Source organism: Somniosus microcephalus, chromosome 8 (assembly GCF_052327205.1).
Source record: "Somniosus microcephalus isolate GS21.2 chromosome 8, FLI_Smic_1.0, whole genome shotgun sequence".
In the NCBI taxonomy this organism is placed as follows: Eukaryota; Metazoa; Chordata; class Chondrichthyes; order Squaliformes; family Somniosidae; genus Somniosus; species Somniosus microcephalus.
In genome coordinates, this window is record NC_140994.1 from 12,900,225 (window position 1) to 12,921,322 (window position 21,098).

The 21,098-nt window shown below is 50.6% G+C and overlaps 1 protein-coding gene across 1 annotated transcript in view; it reads right to left on the reverse strand.

Moving 5' to 3' along the window:
* Nucleotides 1-21,098, reverse strand: part of LOC147113322 (cartilage acidic protein 1-like) — a 270,647-nt gene that overhangs the window by 27,805 nt on the left and 221,744 nt on the right. The window contains exons 9-10 of the mRNA XM_085996116.1: nucleotides 9,547-9,647; nucleotides 6,668-6,836 (exon numbers count right to left, since the gene is read on the reverse strand). Coding sequence (XP_085852242.1) covers nucleotides 6,668-6,836; nucleotides 9,547-9,647 — 270 coding nt within the window. The remainder of the gene's footprint in view (nucleotides 1-6,667; nucleotides 6,837-9,546; nucleotides 9,648-21,098) is intronic.

The following is a 21,098-nucleotide window of genomic DNA, read 5'->3' on the forward strand; positions in this document are numbered from 1 at the left end:
TAGATGGTGGAAAGGCTTTGGGGAGTCAGGAGGTGAGACACTCGCCGCAGAATACCCAGCCTCTGACCTGCTCTTGTGGCCATAGTATTTACCTGGCTGGTCCAGTTAACTTTCTGGTCAATGGTGACCCCCCAGGATGTCAATGGTAATGCTGTTGCATGTCAAGGGGCAGTGGTTAGACTCTCGCTTATTGGAGATGGTCATTGCTAGGCACTTGTGTGGCATGAATGTTACCTGCCACTTATCAGCCCAAGCCTGAATTTCGTCCAGGTTTTGCTGCATGCGGGCATGGACTGCTTCGTTGTTTGAGGAGTTGCGAATGGAACTGTTTACTGTGCAATTATCAGCGACCCACATCTGACCTTTTGATGGAGGGAAGGTCATTGATGAAGCAGCTGAAGATGGTTGGGCCTGAAGAACCTCTGCAGTGATGTCTTGGGACATAATGCAGACAGTCTCCTGAGGACTGTTAAAATATACTACAAACCATTGCAAACATTCACCCCAAATTTCTCACACAACAGATGAAGCCCCTCAGTAAAGAGAACATTCTTTAACCTTGTTTGAGAAACCTGGCTAGAGGTCCACGGCTTACAGAGCCGGGCACCACCAAAGCTAAAAATTGTAAAGGAAAGAACTTGCATTTTTCTAGCACCTTATTGCATCCTCAGGACATTTCAAAGCCCCTCACAACCAATAAATGACTTTTGAAGTGCAGTCACTGTTTTTGCAACAGTCAATTTATGCACAGCAAGCTCCCACAAACACCAGCTAATCTGTCTTTGGTGGTGTTGGTTGAGGGATAACTGTTGGCCAGGAAATCACCCCTCTTCTTCAAACAGTTCAATGGCGTCTTTTACCTCTGAACAGACATCAGTTTAATATCTCATCTTGAAAGGCAGCACCTCCAACAGTGGGCAGCGCTCCCTATCATTGCACTGAAGCCTCAGCCTACCTGACTTGTTCAAGACCTCAAAGGGGGGGCGGGGGGCTTGACCCCATGACCTTCTAACGCATCAGCAAGTGTGGTACCAACTGAGCCAGGCCTGTACTAACGGTCGAGCTGAGCTAAATGAAGTAGTGGATAGGTAGTGCCAAGCTTGGGAATTGCAAAAACCTGTGAGGTGAATACTGAGGGAGGTGAGGAATTCCGCAGTTTCTCAGCTCCTGGGAAATAGTGAGTGAGAGCAGGAGGCGTGAATGAGTCATAGAAACATAGAAGATAGGAGCAGGAGTAGGCCATTCGGCTCCTCGAGCCTGCTCCGCCATTCAATGCGATCATGGCTGATCATCCAAACTCAGTACCCTGTCCCTGCTTTCTCCCCATATCCCTTGATCCCTTTAGCCTTAAGAAATATATCCAACTCCCTCTTGAGTATATTTAATGAATTGGCCTCAACTGCCTTGTGTGGTAGAGAATTCCACAGGTTCACCACTCTCTGGGTGAAGAAATTCCTCCTCATCTCTGTCCTAAATGGCTTACCCCTTATCTTTAGACTGTGACCCCTGGTTCTGGACTCTCCCGCCATCGGGAACATCCTTCCTGCATCTAGTCTGTCTAGTCCTGTTAGAATTTTATAAGTTTCAATGAGATCCCCTCTCATCCTTCTAAACTCCAGCGAATACAAGCCCAATCAACCTAATCTCTCCTCATACGTCATTCCTGCCATCCCAGGTATCAGTCTGGTGAGACTCAATTTCGACAAGCGAAGGATGGTGGGAGGAGGAGGCAGAGCATTTTGGATGGTGTGTTTGGAGCTAAGGAGAAAGAGGTTGCGAGAGTTGGGGGAAACAATGACCATTGCAGTGTAGATAAAATAGAGAGACAAGAACAGCGAGAGGCCAGAGTTGAGAGAAGCTGATACGTATTTCAAGTGCAGTAATTAATACTTCTTCAGCGTGTTGTGGTGCTTCATACATTTATTTAACCACAATAAAGTATGCAGCTCTGGCTGTCTGATACTGTTATTTAATACTTCATAAAAATAATTTAAACCTCAATTTTCTCTTTTTACGAGGACTTGTCAGGTTTTTCTGAGGGGGAGAAGTAGATTTATGGAACCTACGTCAATAATTTTTAACTCCCCCCATCTAATTGATCTGTCGTGGCTAAGATGGATGGTTTCCTCATATAAAACAGTGCAGTGAAAATCTGTCTTGTGCTTTGCTCGGGATCGCTACGATGGTATTTACAAAGAGGGAGAAGAAAAACTGAGCCCAGTGCAACGGAGCGTGCTGGAATGGGGTGATGGGGTGATTTTTCCACGGGAACTGACTGAGGGTTTTGGACGGGAAAAGGTGGGAACTATCAAGTGGTAAAGAAAAGACTTGCATTTCTTCGGCAGCACCTCCCAAACCCCCGACCTCCACCGCCTGGAAGGACACGGGCAGCAGGCCCATGGGAACACCGCCACCTCCAAGTTCCCCTCCGAATCACACGCCGTCCCGACTTGGAAATATATCGGCCGATCCTTCATCGTCGCTGGGTCAAAATCCTGGAACTCCCTCCCTGACAGCGCTGTGGGAGCACCTTCACCACACGGACTGCAGCGGCTCAAGAAGGCGGCCCACCACCACCTTCTCAAGGGCAATTAGGGATGGGCAATAAATGCCGGCTTTGCCAGCGACGCCCACATCCCAAGACAATGGGCCGGATTTTCCGACCCCCACGGGTGTGTACGAGGTGTGTACGCGCCCGTAGGGGCCTCGCAAGTGCTGGGTTTAGGCGTGCGAAGCGCACGCGCCGAAAAACGGCACTTCTGATCTTGACAGATCCTCCACATCCCCGGGAAAAGGGCTCCCGCAGGGGGGAGAGTTCCGCTTTCTGCACAACCTCCGCCCGCTGAAAACCTTTAGAAATCTTACGCCAGATAAAAGCGTAAGGTTTGCTTTTACCAGCATAAAATTTTTAAAAATTTAAAAATATATATTTTTTCACTCATTTATAATTTAAAAATACTTTTAAAAAAAAGGTAAGTTTATTTTTAGCCATGTAAAAAACTTTAATTATCATTTTCAAAAAATTAAATTTTGTTTAAAATACTTAGCTTAATGTCATTTTAACTAATTTTAAATAGGTAATTAAAAAAAAATGTATTTAATGTTTAAGTGTGTTTTTTAAGTGATCCTCATTCATACTTTTGACAGATGTGTCCGTACGGACCTTTCAAAAGTGTGCAGGGGGATTCCCTTCTTTGATTGGGTCCCCGTGGCCCACGCGATCCCAGGGACGCTCGCGACCCGCCTGCGCCGCCCCTGCGATACCTGGGTCTCTGCGCATTTCGTAGTGGAGAGGCCCCAGGAGCAGACGTCTCGGGATCTACGGAACCAGCGGGTAGGTTCGTAGATTTTTTCCGATCGGAGGCCTCCCCCCGCAGGTTAAGGCCTCCGATCAGAAAATTTGGCCCAATGAATAATTTGTATAGCAGCTTATCGCAGCTCTCAGAAATAACACAACACATTTGGCGTACTTTGAAGGGCGGCAACTGTTGTTATGTCTGTGTGGAGTTTGCACATTCTCCCCGTGTTTGCGTGGGTTTCCTCCGGGTGCTCCGGTTTCCTCCCACAGTCCAAAGATGTGCGGGTTAGGTTGATTGGCCATGATAAAAAAATTGGCCCTTAGTGTTAGGGGGGATTAAATACGTGGGGTTACGGGGATAGGGCTTGGGTGGGATGGCTGTCGGTGTAGGGACCGGGTGCTAGGGTTTGGATGATCAGCCATGATCTCGTTGAATGGCGGAGCAGGCTCGAAGGGCCGAATGGCCTACTCCTGCTCCTATGTTTCTATGTAGGCAAGCACGGCAGCCATTTTGTGCACAGCAAGATTCCTCGAAAACATCCATGACAAGTTCATCTGGTTTTTTTTTTCCAGTGTTGCCAGCTGAGGGAGGGATATCGGCCAGGACACTGGGGGAGCTCTCTAGCACTTCTGCCAGTACAGTAATGGGATTTTTAACATCCACTCGAACCAACTGAGCAGGCAGGTGTGGCTTATCAAGGCACCTCAAGCACATTTTGATAATCTGGATGCAAAGTACAGGCCAAGTCCGGGCGCCAATCTGCCTGGAGGACATCCCATCAGCAGGACAAAGGCTGCGTGGAAGCCTTACAACGGATATGCCACATGGGACATTTTGGATTGATGCACGGCATATTGACAGGCAGGTGAATACAGAAGCCACAAGCGAGGTGTGCATTTGTACACCTTTTACGACCTTAGAACCTCTCAAATCACCTCACAGCCAATGAAGCACTTTGTAAATGTAGTCACCATTGTTTTATAGGCAAATGCAGCAGCCAATTTGCGCACAGCAAGATCCCAGAAACAACAGTGAGGTAAATGCCCAGTTAATCTGTTTTGGTGATGTTGGCTGAGGGACAAATGTTGGCCAGGACACCTGGAGAACTGCCGTGCTTTTTTCTGAATAGTGGCCGTGGGTTCTTCTACTTCCACCTGAGAGGGCAGACGGGGGCCTCGGTTTACCAAAAGACAGCACCTCCGACACTGCAGCACTCCCTCAGCACTGCACTGGGACTGTCAGCCTAGATCATGAGCTCCAGTTTCTGGGGTACCCGCAGCCTTCTGACTCAAAGGTGAGGGTGCTACTCACTGAGGCTTGGCCGACACTGGTTGGGTGGGATATTGATCCTCGTTTCCTTGCTGAGCAGCCAGGAGACACTGCAACAGTGTTTGGGAGCCATTGTTGAGAGCTTGCATCCTTGTATTGTTGATTGCTCCCCCACATCCTAATACACAGTCTGCCTTTTATCCAACATTAAATTGGTAAGAGGCTGACTGAATCATCATAGAATCATAGAAGCTTACAGCACAGAAGGAGGCCATTCGGCCCATCGTGTCTGTGCCGGCCGAAAAAGAGCTCTCCAGCCTAATCCCACTTTCCAGCTCTTGGTCCGTAGCCCTGTAGGTTACGGCACTTCAAGTACACATCCAAGTACTTTTTAAATGTGATGATGGTTTCTGCCTCTACCACCCTTTCAGGCAGTGAGTTCCAGACCCCCACCACCCTCTGGGTGAAAAGATTTCTCCTCAAATCCCCTCTAATCCTTCTACCAATTACTTCAAATCTGTGCCCCCTGGTTATTGACCTCTCTGCTAAGGGAAATAGGTCCTTCCTATCCACTCTATCTAGGCCCCTCATAACTTTAGACATCTCAATTTGGACCCCCCGCAGCCTCCTCTGTTCCAAAGAAAACAACCCCAGCCTATCCAATCTTTCCTCATAGCTAAAATTCTCCAGTCCCAGTAATATCCTCGTGAATCTCCTCTGTACCCTCTCTGTTGCTGGTCTTTCAAACCCAGGTCGTACTAGGCCCTGAATCGGACATGCAACCAACTTAGCGACCGAACTGCACAGAAAGAATGGAGGAACAGAGCCCGAGAAATCAGTGGTTTGAAATTTTGCAGGGTCAGTGGGAGAGCACCGCATTAGCCTGGAACCAGCGGGTGCCTAGTACGGACGGAGCTCCAACAAGCGCCTTCCCCAATTCTGCAAGAAACTCCAATGTTTGCCCATCTTGAGTTGAGGGGGGAGGGGTTTCCAAGACCTCCAAACCAACCAACCCCCGCCCAAAACCCCAAGAATGTTCCCTTGGCCCTTTGTGTAAAGAGGCCCATCCTGAATTTTTTATTTAAATTAGCCAACTTTTGGGGGTCCCGCATCTGGACCCCTGAAGACTATCCACTCCCCCAACAGTTGGGCACACATCCCCCCATCTGGCCGCTGACATACTATACTTCATTATAGAATGGTACAGCACAGGAGGAGACCATTCGGCCCGTCGAGGCAGTGCCGGCTCTTTTGAAGAGTTAGTCCCACTCCCCTTCATCTTGCTCGGCGTGCCGATCCCGAACTCTACCCTTGATCCAGACTGAACCGCAGAAGTGAGAACTCCCACCTTTTGGTGGGAGTCCCATCCGCTGGCACCAACCACCAACCACCCCCCAAACCCCAAATCCCCCTCCCCCCCTCCCCCAACCCCACTCCCCACCCCCTTCCCCACAACATTCCCAAACCCCCCTCCCCCCAAACCCTCAAATCCCCAAACACCCCCACCCCCAACCCCAATCCCCCCTCCCCCAACCCCCCAAATCCACAAACCCCCTTCCCCCTCCCCAATCCCCCTCCCCCCACCCCCCTAACCCCCCTCCCCAACACCCACTCACCCCACCCCCCAACCCCCCTCCCCCAAACCCCCTCTCCCCCAAACCCCCCAACCCCCAAATGCCCCTCCCCCAATATCCCCTCCCCCCACCCCGAACCTCCAATCACCTCCCCCAAACCCCCTGTCCCCCCACATCCCCCCTAATCCCCAATACCCCTCCCCCCACCTCGCCTCCCACACCCCAATCCCCCCTCCCCCAATCCCCCTCTCCCCCCAACCCCACCAATCCCCCCTCCCCCCATGCCACCCCCTGATGTAATTTTCCCTCAAAAGGGGGGGCGGGTGGATATTCCTGCCAACACAAGGCCGCTCAGAAGGTGGAGTCCAGGCATCACTGGGTCCTTGGCGTGTTCCGGTGGGCTCCACCAGCTGAACCCCTCCCCCGCCCCATTTCCCCCACACCGCTAGAGGGAATTCAGAACCCCTCCAACTTCAGCACTCAAGGAACAGCGAACGACGGGAACGGGACTTTGCTGCGACCTACCCAGTCCAAAGTGCGCCACCGGCTCCATTTCACACAGGTACCCAGACCCGCCGTCGATAATGCGAAGGTGAGGCCCCGTTCTCCTCATGTACAGCACAACCTTCGCCCCGCGGGCAAACGCCCCAAACCTGGTCCGAGGAATGACCCTCAACCAATTGTTGTCAGAACCCTAAAAAAAATCCAGACCAAATAAATTAATGATTACAGATGCTGCTTCTTTACCTTCTCTCTTCCCTCCCCACCCCCCGCCCCACCCCCACTCACTTGTGTAAGGTCCACTGACCATCACTTCGTTGTCGTGTCATCCTAGCTCTAGCGCATGTCCGACGCCCGGGTGACCCAAAGCAAAACAGCAAACATGTATGGGCATGGTAGCACTGTGGTTATGTGACTGGACTAGTAATCCAGTAGGCCTGGACTAATGATCCGGAGACACAAGTTCAAATTCCACCACGGCAGCTGGGAAATTTAAATAAATCTGGAATTAAAAAAACTAGCATCAGTAATGGTGACTGTGATTGTCAAGAAAAACACATCTGGTTCAGTAATTCCCATTAGGGAAGGAAATCTGCTGTCCTTAACTCAATACGTGACTCCAGAGCCACAGATGGGGTTGACTTTTAACTGCCTGCTGAAATGGCCTTGAAAGCCACTCAGTTATATCAAAACCATATACAGGAAACTCTTTTTTTATCCGGCACCGACAGGACCGGCGCGGTGCCGGTTGATCAAAAAGTCCGGATTACAGAGAGGTATACTTACCAAGGTACGAGAGCCCCGGTTACACGGCCACAGGTGCAGGAGCCCCGGTTACACGGCACTTGTGCAGGAGTCCCGGTTACACGGCCACATATCTAGGAGACCCTGTTGCACAGCCACAGGTGCAGGAACCCCGGTTACACGGCCACAGGTGCAGGAGTCCCGGTTACACGGCCACATCCAGGAGTCCCTGATGCACGGCCACAGGTGCAGGAACCCCGGTTACACGGCCACAGATCCAGGAACCCCGGTTACACGGCCACAGGTGCAGGAACCCCGGTTACACGGCCACAGGTGCAGGAACCCCGGTTACACGGCCACAGGTGCAGAAACCCCGGTTACACGGCCACAGATGCAGGAACCCCGGTTACACGGCCACAGGTGCAGGAGTCCCGGTTACACGGCCACATCCAGGAGTCCCTGATGCACGGCCACAGGTGCAGGAACCCCGGTTACACGGCCACAGATCCAGGAACCGCGGTTACATGGCCACAGATCCAGGAACCCCGGTTACACGGCCACAGATCCAGGAACCCCGGTTACACGGCCACTAATACATAGTAAAACTTACCTGAACTTACTCCTGAATTTTGCCGGTTAAGAGAGATTTCTGGATATTTAGGCGCCGGTTAATAGAGAGTTTCCTGTATAATAAGAATAAAGCGGGATGGACCAGCTGGCATCAACCGAGGCGCGGGATCCCTAGCTAGCAGCACTGTGGGAATACTTTCACTCTCACAGGCTCATCGTCCACCTTCTCAGGGGATGGGTAATAAATGCTGGCCCTGCCAGCAGCGCCCACATTCCGTGAATGAATTAAAAAAACACAAGAGCGGGCGGCTGCTTTATGATTGATTGATGGGCCTCTTTGGTTGGTCAAATCATAGAAACATAGAAGATAGGAGCAGGAGTAGGCCATTTGGCCCCTCGAGCCTGCTCTGCCATTCAATGCGATCATGGCTGATCATCCAAATTCAGTACCCTGTCCCTGATTTCTCCCCATACCCCTTGATCCCTTTAGCCTTAAGAAATATATCTAACTCCTTCTTGAATATATTTATATTTAATGAATTGGCCTCAACTGCCATGCTCAACAGAAGCGTTCTCCTGAATCCACAGCGGCCCTGTGCAGCAGATGACTGACGGGTGTTGAGGATTGGGGGAAAGCCCCCTCTCATAGGCTCTATTCAGCCAGTGGAAGGTGTGAATGAGACAGGTGTCCCAACAAATCTTCCAGCTCCTTTTTTCTCGGGGACGTCTGTTGGGGTAGGGATGCCTTTTGGTCCCACCCAGTAGACACCTGCGGCCCAGAAACAAGGGAGAAATTCAGCCCGTTGGTCTGGACTTGGATTCACACTGTCATCTCAGAAATGAATGGGCCGGGTTGCACCTCCCAGTTTCTCAATCACTGCAGCCCTCAGTTTTAGTTTGAATGAAGGATGGATTCAGACTGACAGTGCTGGCACAAGCAGGACTTCTAGTCAAAGGCACGAAAAAAAGATTTTGTTGACCTTTGCTCCCTGGACAACGCCCATCAATTCAGGGAGCAAAGGTCAGGAATTGGGAGCGGTGACCTGGTTCGCTGGGTTTATGCCCCTTTTTTCCATTGTCGAGGGATTTTCGGGGGTTTGCTCGTCTGCTGTGGGGCGGCCGGGTCTGTCCCTGCAGTAGCCCCAAAGCCGATGCTCCCGTGCTAATGAGGTGGTTGGGGGTGATCCTGACCTCCCACCTCATTGTCCAGCCGGATGGTTGGCCGGCCACAGGTACACCCAGAGAAAGAGGTGCTTCTGTGGCCTGTCCCCGCACCGCCACCGACTGGAGAGTCTGCAGGATTCCTGGAGGAAGGCCCAAGACTCCAAGTGGATTCTTTTTTGTAAAGGTTTCACCTGCTCCCTTCGCTGTCTCGGCTCAATCAGGACCTCTATCAATAACCAGATGGTCCCAGTCTCCAAGACGTGAGAGAACAACCGCAGTGTTTGAATTTCCTGCCCCTTATCTCAGTGCTAGGCCCTGCCTTAGGGTAAGCCTTCACATGAGGGGGCGGTGGGTGCTGGAACTTTGGGTGGCGAGGGGAAGAGGGGGCATTAAAAACCTACCCTAGTAACAGCAGAGACACATACCTGGGTTACTTTAAAGACAGAAAGAGGCTGCGCCCTGGACTCTCCATGAGAAATGATGAGATCCAGCATCCCATCTCCATCAAAATCAGTAGCGACAGCACCTGTTGGGAGTCCAGAACACAACGCATGCTGTAGAAACAGTGCACAAGCCAGACGCTGCTCTTTTAGAAAGACCCCTTAGATCTCACCCCTTCAATACAATACCACTTATAACGGGGAGGTGGCGGGCAGTGAGGCAATGCTACCATGGAGTGGAAGAGACGAATGTACAAGCCTATCAGAGACCGGTGACCTCTACCTGCCTGGTGCAAAAAATTGGAAAAGTATTGTTCTCCTTCGAGCAGAGAAGTTTAAGGGGAGATTTGATAGAGTTGTTCAAAATCATGAGGGGTTTTAATAGGTGGTAGGTAGGGAGGGACTGTTTCCACTGGCAGGAGGGTCGATAACCAGAGGACACAGATAATTGGCAAAAGAACCAGAGGCAAGATGAGGAGAACATTTTTTACGCAGCGAGTTGTTGTGATCTGGAATGCGCTGCCTGAAAGGGCGGTGGAAGCAGATTCAATAGCAACTTTCAAAAGGGAACTGGATAATAAATATTTACAAAGGAAAAACTTGCAGGGCTACAGGGAAAGAGCAGGTACTAATTGGACAGTCACGATGGCCTCCTTCTAGAGTCATAGGGCTGGATTTTGTCATTGGGGCGGGCTGGGGCCGTGTCATCCGCTTTTCGTGTTAGCCACCCGATTCCAAATCGATGTGGGAGAATGATGCGATTTTCACATAATTGCCAATTGAGTTCCAGCGTGTGGGAACCCATGGCTCAATTAGTTTTTTCAGTCTGAAACTCGCCTCCGATGATGTTATCATAGCTGCTACATTTAAGGTCTGCAAGAAGCCTTGCTTCTTCTGCAGACTGCCAACCTTTTAGCCTTTGCAGTGAGAGGGACCTGGATGCAGAATGAACAGCGGGAGACCTAAGTCTGCTCCCAGATTTGATGACGTCGCCCTGCAAGCTTTGGTGGAGGGAGCAAGAGCTAGTAAGGAGGTGCTCTTCCCTTCTTCAGGGAGGAAGAAGCCTCCCCAGCAGACGAAGGCTGTGTGAATCCAGGTGGCCCAGGAGGTGAACTCGTTGTCCCTCATCCGCAGAACCGGGCTTCAATGCAGGAAGAGGTTTCATGACCTTCTGCGCATTGGAAAAGTGAGTATGAATTTCCCATCACCCTCAATCTGATCCCCATTGCCTGTCCTCACCAGCACTCAGCTTTAGCAATCTCTTCCTCCACATCCCACTTGACACTGACATCCCTGCACCCTTACCCATTCCCTCTCTCTCTATGGTCACATTCACCTAACTATTCAACTATGCAGCCCTCACACTCCCTGTCACTGTGATGCTATGAAAACAACTGACAACACACAGGGAGGGCCCTTGGTCTTGCCACCTCACTCCATCTTTGTCTCCTCCTAAGCATCTATGCTATGGATTCTCTACACTCTCCTTCATTCTCACTCAAACTCCACTTGTCTCCCTCATTGCAGGAAAAGAGAGCTCACAATAAGAGGGAAAGAGCGAGGACAGGAGGAGGGCCACCCTCAGTAGCCCAGCTCACCCCCTGGGAGGAGGCGGTCCTGGAGATCGTAGGAGTGGAGGAAGATTCCCAAGTGGGGGGACGGACAGACGGGTGCATCACAGCAAGCTGGTGACAGAATAGTTTTTCATCTCTCTCATTAACATTGCACGAGTCGCTGATAATGATTCTGAAGTTCTAACAGATGGACTTATGATCATCTGCAATATGAAATGTGCATGTAACCTTGGCCTCACATCTCTGACTGTTTCCTTTACTCCCCCACAGGACCATCGCAAGCACCCGTCCCCACTAGCCAGGAGGAAGAGCCTGAGCATCCAGACTCCTCAGAGGAAGCTGCAACCTCTGAGGGCGCAGCGTCAGCAGAATTCAGCACACCCAGCACCAGCGCAGATACTCACACCTCGGTGGGACCTTCGCGAGATAGAGTAGTGTTGTCACCTGGTGTATCACAGCTCACAAGTGAGCATCAGCAGATTGTGGAGACAGGGACAGCAGTGGAGAGTCCTAGTCGGAGGGTGCAGGACTCTCCCAGCTTGGCTCAGCTGCATGTCGACCCTCTGCCTCTGGGTCCATCCAGAAGAACAGCAGTGCTGGAACTCCAGGAACAGGTGCAGGAGTCTCTGGCAGGTTTAGTCTCCACGGTCGCTGCGAGTGTGGAGCGAATGGAGGAGTCCATCGCGAACATGAGTAGAGCCTTTGTGGAGTCATTGGCGCATGAATGCAGCACCACGGAAAGGATGGCAACCTCCGTGGAAAGGATGGCTACGGTAGACGAGAGGATGGCTACGGCCATGGAGGAGCTAAGTCGCCAGAGTGTCGAAAAAATGGTGAGTGTTCAGAATAGACTGACATCTCTGGAGGAGCGATGGTCAGCTATTGAACAGAGAAACCAGACCTTCATGGAAGTCCTTCTGAGTAGGACAGCCAGTGCAGATATGGGCCCCCATGGCCCCCCTGATGTGCAGCAAGGTGCTCTCAAGCCACTTGCAAGCACCGAGGTGGACCTGACCCATGAGAGAGATGTTGGTGGCAGAGAACAAGGAAGTGGGGGCTCCTCTCCAAGCGCTCACACAACCATGCCACTGCAGAGCCCTCGGTCAGAGCTCCACCAGAGTCCCCACCCAACTGAGATCGGCGTCTCACCCCCTGCACAGCCGCAGGAGCAGCAGACTGTTGCCGAGCCCTCACAGGTTCGCAACCCCAGAGGACGCCCGCCAAAGGTGTTGAGACAGGAGCAGCAAGAAAGTGAGCAAGGAGCCTCCACATCTGCTGAAGCCACAGGGGAAGCACCACGTAGGAGCACGCGTAAGAGAAAGATACTGCACAAATAATCACAAGGGTAGTCACTTGGGTTAAATGTGTTTATTTTTAAAATGCCATCAATTGGTTATTGTAAATAAAAATTCTGATGGCAACTGTTGCAGTTGTGGCGAGTGTCATTTCGCAAATGGGACTTCCACATTGAGGGCTTAGGATTACTTGCAATTGTCAGTAGGTGGTCAGAGTGCTAGGAATCCTCTGGTTCTTGGTCATTGTCGATGCTCTGGTAAGAAGCTGCGAGGCAAAAGTGCTTGATTGGCTAGCCTAAGCAAATCTGGCCAAGATGAGTGCGTTCCTTGCATCCCGGGCAGCAATGTTCTCGCGTACTGCTGCCGCTGGTTGATGGGCCTCTGCAAGATGTTCGTTTTCGCTCTCCTCCTCCTCATCTGAGGAGGATATGTGAGGAGCCACTTGGTCCTCAGGAATCTGCAAGCCACGACGCTGTGCCATGTTGTGAAGTGCACAGCAAACCACGACGATTCTGGAGACCCTGGCTGCGGAGTACTGCAGGGCTCCACCTGATCTATCCAGGCATCTGAAGCGCATCTTGTGGTCACACACCAGCTGCACGTTGAGGGAGTGGAAGCCCTTGCGGTTGACAAAAATACCTGGATTACGATGGGGTGCCTTAAGGGCCACATGTGTGCAGTCAATGACGCCCTGCACCCTTGGAAAGCCTGCCAGATTAGCTAATCCAACCGCACGTGCCGTGACACTTGCTTGATCCTTGGAGAAATGGATGTGATTGTGCGCGATGGCAAAGAGGGCATTGGTTACCTGCGTGATGCAAGTGTGTGCGGCCACCTGGGAGATGCCGCTGATGTCTGCTGCTGATCCTTGGAATGAGCCTGAAGCAAAAAAGTTGAGTGCGGTGGTGACTTTGACGGCCACTGGTAAGGGGTGTCCACCTGGTCCGCTGGGCTCCAGGTCTTGCTGCAGCATTGCGCAGATGTCACCCACTACCTCTCGCGAAAGTCGGAGTCGCCTTTGGCACTGCTGCTCAGACATGTTGAAGTAGCTGATCCTCTGTCTGTAGACCCTGTTTGGGGGGTATCTCCTGCGCTGACGGGCTTCCATGGGCTGGCGCCTTCTGGTCTGTGCAGCTTCAGGTGGGTGAGCAGCAGCTTGGCGCTCCTGTTGTTGCTGCTGCTGTTGTTCATGGTTCTGCTGCTGCTGTGGCTGGTCTTCGTCCTCATCTGATGTCCAGGAGTAAAGGAAATAAATGGTTCCCATGCTTCTGGTAGATGCCTCAGTTGAGGAAGCGCTCAGTCAAGGTGGCGAGAGGGGTTTCCCAGGAGGTCACACTGGAGATGGGTGCCAGGTATGGTTATGCCTTCTAAAAGTTCCCCCAGACCTGAGACAACAAAGTCCTGCCACCTGCAAATGATGACTGATCAAATCTCCTCTTTAATGGTTGAGCTGCAGCTGATAGTCAGCACTCCAATTGTGCTCCCGCCAGGTTTCACCGTCGTGTTTCAGAGGAGATGTGAATCACGTGGGAAACGTGTTAAAATCAGAAAGGTCTCTCAAAATGGGATTATAGAGGCAGTTTAGTGGTTGTTAAGGGCCTTAAGGGCCTATCCCGCCTCTTGGAGGCGGAACGGAGACGGGATCAGAAACCACGCATTTGGGAAAATTGCTTGGAAGCGGGGTTGGGCCCGCCCGCCACTTTTTGCAATTTTAACACCCCACACACCTCCATTCCCGCCTCCTCGGGCCTGGCAAAATCCAGCCCATAGAGTTATACAGCACAGAAAGAGGCCCTTCAGCCCATCGTGTCCGCGCCAGCCATCAAGCCCTGTCTATTCTAATCCCATTTTCCAGCACTTGGTCCGTAGCCTTGTATGCTATGGCGTTTTCAAGTGCGCATCTAAATGCTTCTTGAATGTTGTGAGGGTTCCTGCCTCTACCACCCTTTCAGGCAGTGAGTTCCAGATTCCAACCACCCTCTGGGTGAAAAAGTTTTTCCTCAAATCCCCTCTCAACCTCCTGCCCCTTACCTTGAAACTGGAGTGGGCCTTTGGTGTAGCAGTAGTATCTCCGCCGCTGGGCCAGAAGGCATAAGGTTTCGAACCCCGCTCCAGACAGTCCCGGCAAGTGGAGTTGGAGCTCCGTCTCTAAATTCTGGGTTGACATCCAGCAGGATACTTGCGTCTGTGGGTGGCACCCCCCCCCCCCTCATCTGGGTTGTGGGAGCCCGTAAAACCCTCCCGCCATAAGACTAACCACCCTAATGGCTGGTACGAAGATGGTTACGGTCACGGAAGGAGCGTTAATCGCGACCAGAAATCCTTCCACTACTTCATACAGTTCCCCAAAGGGAACAGTGTGAAGACACGTATGATGATGACGACCTTGAAACTATGCCCCCTGGTTATTGAGCTCTCTACTAAGGGGAAAAGTTCCTTTATATCTATCCTATCTATGCCCCTCATAATTTTGTACACCTCAATCAGGTCCCTCCTCAGCCTTCTCTGCTCTAAGGAAAACAACCCCAGCCTGTCCAGTCTCTCTTTATAGCTGAAGCGCTCCAGCCCAGGTAACATCCTGGTGAATCTCCTCTGCACCCTCTCCAATGCAATCACATCCTTCCTATAGTGTGGCGATCAGAACTGCACACAGTATTCCAGCTGTGGCCTAACTAGCGTTTTGTACAGCTCCATCATAACCTCCCTGCTCTTACATTCTATGCCTCGGCTAATGAAGGCAAGTATCCCATATGCCTTTTTAACCACCTTATCTACCTGTTCTGCTGCCTTCAGGGATCTATGTACATGCACACCAAGGTCCCTCTGATCCTCTGTCCTTCCTAGGATCCTACCATTCATTGTGTATTCCCTTGCCTTGTTAGTCCTCCCAAAATGCATTGTGTTGTATGATTCTACGGATCAATTTGCCTAAACTCTTGAGAACCTTCAATGCCTCAGTAAGGTCTCCCCCGACCCTTCTTTTTTCCATTGCGAACATTCCCCATTTCCATAGACTCTCCTTATAGCTCAACTGCCTAATCCAAGCTACCAATTTAAGCTTCATTTACACTAAAACTCTAGCTTAGCTTGCCTCCTACCAAGGCTAAAAAGTTTGTTAGCGTAAATCCAGAGCCAGGGCCCAAAATGGAGAAGGCAGTCTCACTCCACTTCCCTTCAGAATCAGATGGGACCTGGACTCCAGATTTAGAATTTTAGTGTCAGTGTGAAGTAGAATGTGCACATTGGAGACGTTACGTGTGACTCACTGCCCGTGCTGCTGTGCTCCCCGTCTCAGTCACTGGGGGGCGGCATAGAGGGAGGGCATGGACAGGCACTGTCTGTGTCAGCCAGTGGCTCAGTGGGTAGCACCCTCGCTCTCTGAGTCAGAAGGTTGTGGGTTCAAGTCCCACTCCAGAGACTGGAGTGCAAAATGCCTTGCTGAGGGAGTGCGGTGCTATCTTTCAGATGAGATATTAAATTGAGGCCCTGTCTGCTCTCTCAGGCGGATGTAGAAGATCCCCCAGCCACTATTTCAAAGAAGAGGTGTCCTAGCCAATATTTATCTCTCAACCAACATCACTAAAAAACAGATGAGCTGGTCATTATCACATTGACGTTTATGGGATCTTGCTGTGCGCAAACTGGCTGCTGCGTTTCCTACATTACAACAGTGACTCCACTTCCAAAAGTATTTAATTGGCTGTAAAGCGCTTTGGGACGTCCGGTGGTCGTGAAAGGCGCTGTAGAAATGCAAGGCTTGCTCTTTTTTGAGAACTGTCAGCAGGAGTGTGAATTGGTGATGGCCTTATTGGTGGAAGAGTTTTGGGCAGGGGCAGGGGGGAGGATGGGAGTCGAGACTATTAACGAATATGTCACAGCCGTAAATTCCTGTTTAGGATGCGAGAGTTATTTTCGACGGTTCAGGAATCTTGTGACTTGGTCCGTGAGTGTGGCCGTCACAAAAGCTGCACAGTGCCATCTACAGCCAAATAAGCTGAAAGAATATCAATTTTCTAAAGTACCTCAAGGCATCTGATTCCCGACCAATTCATTACTTTTTTGAAGTGCAGTCGCTGTTGTTGTTCAGGCAAACACAGCGACCGATCCGTGCACAACAAGCTCCCACAAACAGTGCACGATGAGCGAGGGGGCTAATCTGTTGCCTGTGGTGTTGGTTGAGGGAGGAAATGTTGGCCAGGACACTTCTAGGATTCTCAGCGCTGCGGGATCTTTTACATCCACCTGAGCGGGCAGCTGGGGCCTCAGAGTCACACATCGCATTCAAGAGGCGGCACCTTTGACAACTACAGTACTGGAGTGTCAGTCTAGATTGTGTGCTCGAAACCTGGAGTGGGGTTTATAGCCACAACTCAGAGGCAACAGCCCTACCTACAGAATCATAGAAATTTACGGCACAGGAGGAGGCCATTCGGCCCATCATGCCCCCGCCAGCCGAAAAAAGAGCTCTCCAGCCTAATCCCACTTCCCAGCTCTTGGTCCGTAGCCCTGTAGGTTACGGCACTTCAAGTGCATTTCCAAGTACTTTTTAAATATGATGAGGGTTTCTGCCTCTACCACCCTTCCAGGCAGTGAGTTCCAGACCCCCACCACCCTCTGGGTGAAAAAAGTTCTCCTCAACTCCCCTCTAATCCTTCTATCAATTACTTTAAATCTATGCCCCCTGGTTATTGACAGTGGCATAGTGGCACGGTGGCATAGTGGTTAGCACTGTTGCCTCACAGCGCCAGGGACACGGGTTCAAATCCGGCCTCGGGTGACTGTCTGTGTGGAGTTTGCACATTCTCCCCGTGTTTGCGTGGGTTTCCTCCGGGTGCTCCGGTTTCCTCCCACAGTCCAAAGATGTGCAGGTTAGGTTGATTGGCCATGATAAAAAAAAAATTGGCCCTTAGTGTTAGGGGGGATTAAATATGTGGGGTTACGGGGTTACTGGGATAGGGCTTGGGTGGGATGGCTGTCGGTGTAGGGACCGGGTGTTAGGGTTTGGATGATCAGCCATGACCTCGTTGAATGGCGGAGCAGGCTCGAAGGGCCGAATGGCCTACTCCTGCTCCTATCTTCTATGTTTCTCTGCTAAGGGAAATAAATCCTTCCTGTCCACTCTATCTAGGCCCCTCATAATTTTATACACCTCAATTAAATCTCCCCTCAGCCTCCTCTGTTCCAAAGGAAACAACCCCAGCCTATCCAATTTTTCCTCATTGCTAAAATTCTACAGTCCTGGCAACATCCTCGTGAATCTCCTCTGTACCCCCTCTAGTGCAATCACATCTACTGCATTACCGACTGCAACCAACTTTAAAACCAACCACAAGATCTTGTAAATTGGAAACACAGAGCATATTCAGTTAAAGAATGATTTGTACAGCACCTTATCACTTCTCTCAGAATACTGCAGATTCAGTGAATTACAGCAAGATCCCACAAACAGCCATGAAATGAAGTCAAATGATGTCCTTTGGGGGGTGGGTGATTGAGGGATAAATGTTGGCCAATCACTTGCCTACCCTTTTTCAAATACAGTCACAGGATCTTTCACACCACCTTAACAGGCAGATAGAGTCTCAGTTTAATGTGATGTCTAAAGGCTGACAGCGCAGCACTCCCTCAGATGCTGTACTGAGAGGTCAGCCTAGATTGGGGCTTGAAGCTGTGACCTTCTGGCTCCTTAGTCAGAGTGCTACCTACTGAGCCACAGTGGGTATATACCTTATTTTTTTAAATTAATTCAAGGGATGTCGGCGTCGCTGGCAAGGCCAGCACTTATTGCCCATCCCTAATTGCCCTTGTGAAGGTGGTGGTGAGCCGCCTTCTTGAAGCGCTGCAGTCCGTGTGGTGAAGGTGCTCCCACAGTGCTGTTAGGGAGGGAGTTCCAGGATTTTGACCCAGCAACGATGAAGGATCAGCCGATATATTTCCAAGTTGGGATGGTGTGTGACTTGGAGGGGAACTTGGAGGCGGTGCTATTCCCATACGCCTGCTGCCCTTATCCTTCTAGGTGGAAGAGGTTGCGGGTTTGGGAGGTGCTGTCGAAGAAGCCTTGGCGAGCTGCTGCAGTGCATCTTGTAGATGGTACACACTGCAGCCACGGTGCGCCGGTGGTGGAGGGAGTGAATGTTTAAGGTGGTGGATGGGGTGCCAATCAAGCGGTCTGCTTTGTCCTGGATGGTGTCGAGCTTCTTGAGTGTTGTTGAAGCTGCACTCATCCAGGCAAGTGGAGAGTATTCCATCACACTCCTGACTTGTATTAAAAGGCCCCTGCCCAAAGAGTACATATCCTTACTTTTCCCCCAATTTACTCCGCTCTGATGATGCAATGTAAAGCCCCCTGTGCAGCAATGAGCGTGGGCAAGTGGCACATATTCATGCCACCCCAGCACTCCCATTGTAAACCAAGTAAGTGACAGTAACAATGGAAAGACCAAGACCCACCATTCAGCGGAGTGTGGAATCTAACCTGCATCTGCCACACTGGAGGGTGCCCACTGTGTCAGCGATTTCTCTTTCAATGGTCCGGAATTTGCGGTAGAAATAACGGCGAGGCTATCAGTGCTCACCATTATTATGAAGTAAATCAGACAGCAACTTCCGGAGTCCGGACATGCGCAGTTAAACGCGGAAATCCAGAAGTTGCTGACTGATTTGCCCTGCTCCTCCACAAGCTCCGCTCCACCGGTACCTCGGCGAGAGACTGGGCACTGAAATCCATGTGAAGTTGCGGTTCTTACCCACTAGTTACCCACTAAACACGGCGGAAAAAGTTAGGGCTGGTTCACTCAGGTGTAAGTGAATTTTTAATGGTGTGATAAGCCTTAATTATTGCCAAACAACCTCTCTGGCCCTGAAAATTTAATTTTACAAGTGTGGAGTCTCATTCCTTCAGAATTTAATTATAGTTGGAGATTTTGAAAAAATTAAAAATTGAATTTTTTTTTACTTTTTCACTCTGTCTCTTTTATCTCTCCCTCTTAATCCCATCTTTCTTCCCCTCTCTCTATTTCACTTTCTGCATATGATTTGACATTAAATTAAATGTTATAACTTACACTTCCTGGTTTAGACTCTGCGTAGCTCAGTGTGGATTCTTCAATCTGATTGGTTGAAGAGACGCGCTGTTGCTTTCCCTGCTCACACTCGCCACAGATCCCCCGTAGAGGGCGCCACGCTGGAAAGCATCTCCAGAAACCGCGAGTTGCCGCTCAAAAGCCCCCCGAAAAGTCTGTGGGCAGCTATAAGCTCAATGAACCTTTGCCGCTGACCCCAAAATCTGGGCCAATATGCTTTTTAAAAATTTGACGCAACATTTTGCATGTGTGACATCTAAAGTGTGACGGACATATCACCCAGCTTTTATACACGGCCCCAGCTGCCAAAACAGTGCTTAGCCTGCAGAATTTTCCAGAATCACTGACACATGACCGAATCCCTGCAGCTAATAGAGTCAGTAGCCTTACACGGTCAACTGATCAACTTCTCAGTCACGCTTAGCAGACTTGACAATCCAGATATCTCAAAGGAGAAGGTTAACAATGCAAAGAGAAACATCTTTGTGCAATATCAGCAGCAGTTTGCTTTTCCAGTTGGCAGTACAGCCCTTCACCTCATTTTAAAATTCTCATCCTTGTTTTCAAATCTCTCCAAGGCCTCGTCTCTCCCTATTTCTGTAACCTCCTCCAGCCCTCCAACCCTCCGAGATCTCTGCGCTCTTCCAATTCTGATCTCTTGCGCACCCCCGATTTTAATCGCTCCACCATTGGCGGCCGTGCCTTCAGCTGCCTGGGCCTCAAGCTCTGGAATTCCCTGCCTAAACCTCTCTGCCTCTCTCTCCTCCTTTAAGACGCTCCTTAAAACCTACCTCTTTGACCAAGCTTTTGGCCGCCTGTCCTAATATCTCCTCATGTGGCTCGGTGTCAAATTTTGTTTGATAATCGCTCCTGTGAAGTGCCTTGGGGCATTTTACTGCGTTAACGGCGCTGTAGAAATGCCAGTTGTTGTTGTTGTTCAGACCTACATGAAGCTCTGTCTGCAGGTACACAGCGAGCACGTGTGGGTCGCCAACCCTCCAGGATTGCCCTGGAGCCTCCAGGAATTAAAGATTCATTTTCAGGCCAGCAACACCAGGGAGAATAATCATCGAGGCGTTAATAATATTGTGTGTCATTTTTCATTTTCGTCCATTATTTATAAAAGTATTGGAGAAGGATAAGCAAATAAAAAAAACCAGGCTGTTTGACCGGGCGGGGCGGCTGGAGGCTGGAGGTTGGAGCGGGTGCAGAGGAGATTCACCAGGATGTTGCCTGGGCTGGAGCACTTCAGCTATGAAGAGAGACTGGACAGGCTGGGGTTGTTTTCCTTAGAGCAGAGAAGGCTGAGAGGGGACCTGATTGAGGTGTACAAAATTATGAGGGGCATAGATAGGGTAGATAGGAAGGAACCTTTCCCCTTAGTAGAGGGGTCAATAACCAGGGGGCATAGTTTCAAGGTAAGGGGCCGGAGGTTTAGAGGGGATTTGAGGAAAAGCTTTTTCACCCAGAGGGTGGTTGGAATCTGGAACTCACTGCCTGAAAGGGTGGTAGAGGCAGGAACCCTCACAACATTCAAGAAGCATTTAGATGAGCACTTGAAACGCCATAGCATACAAGGCTACGGA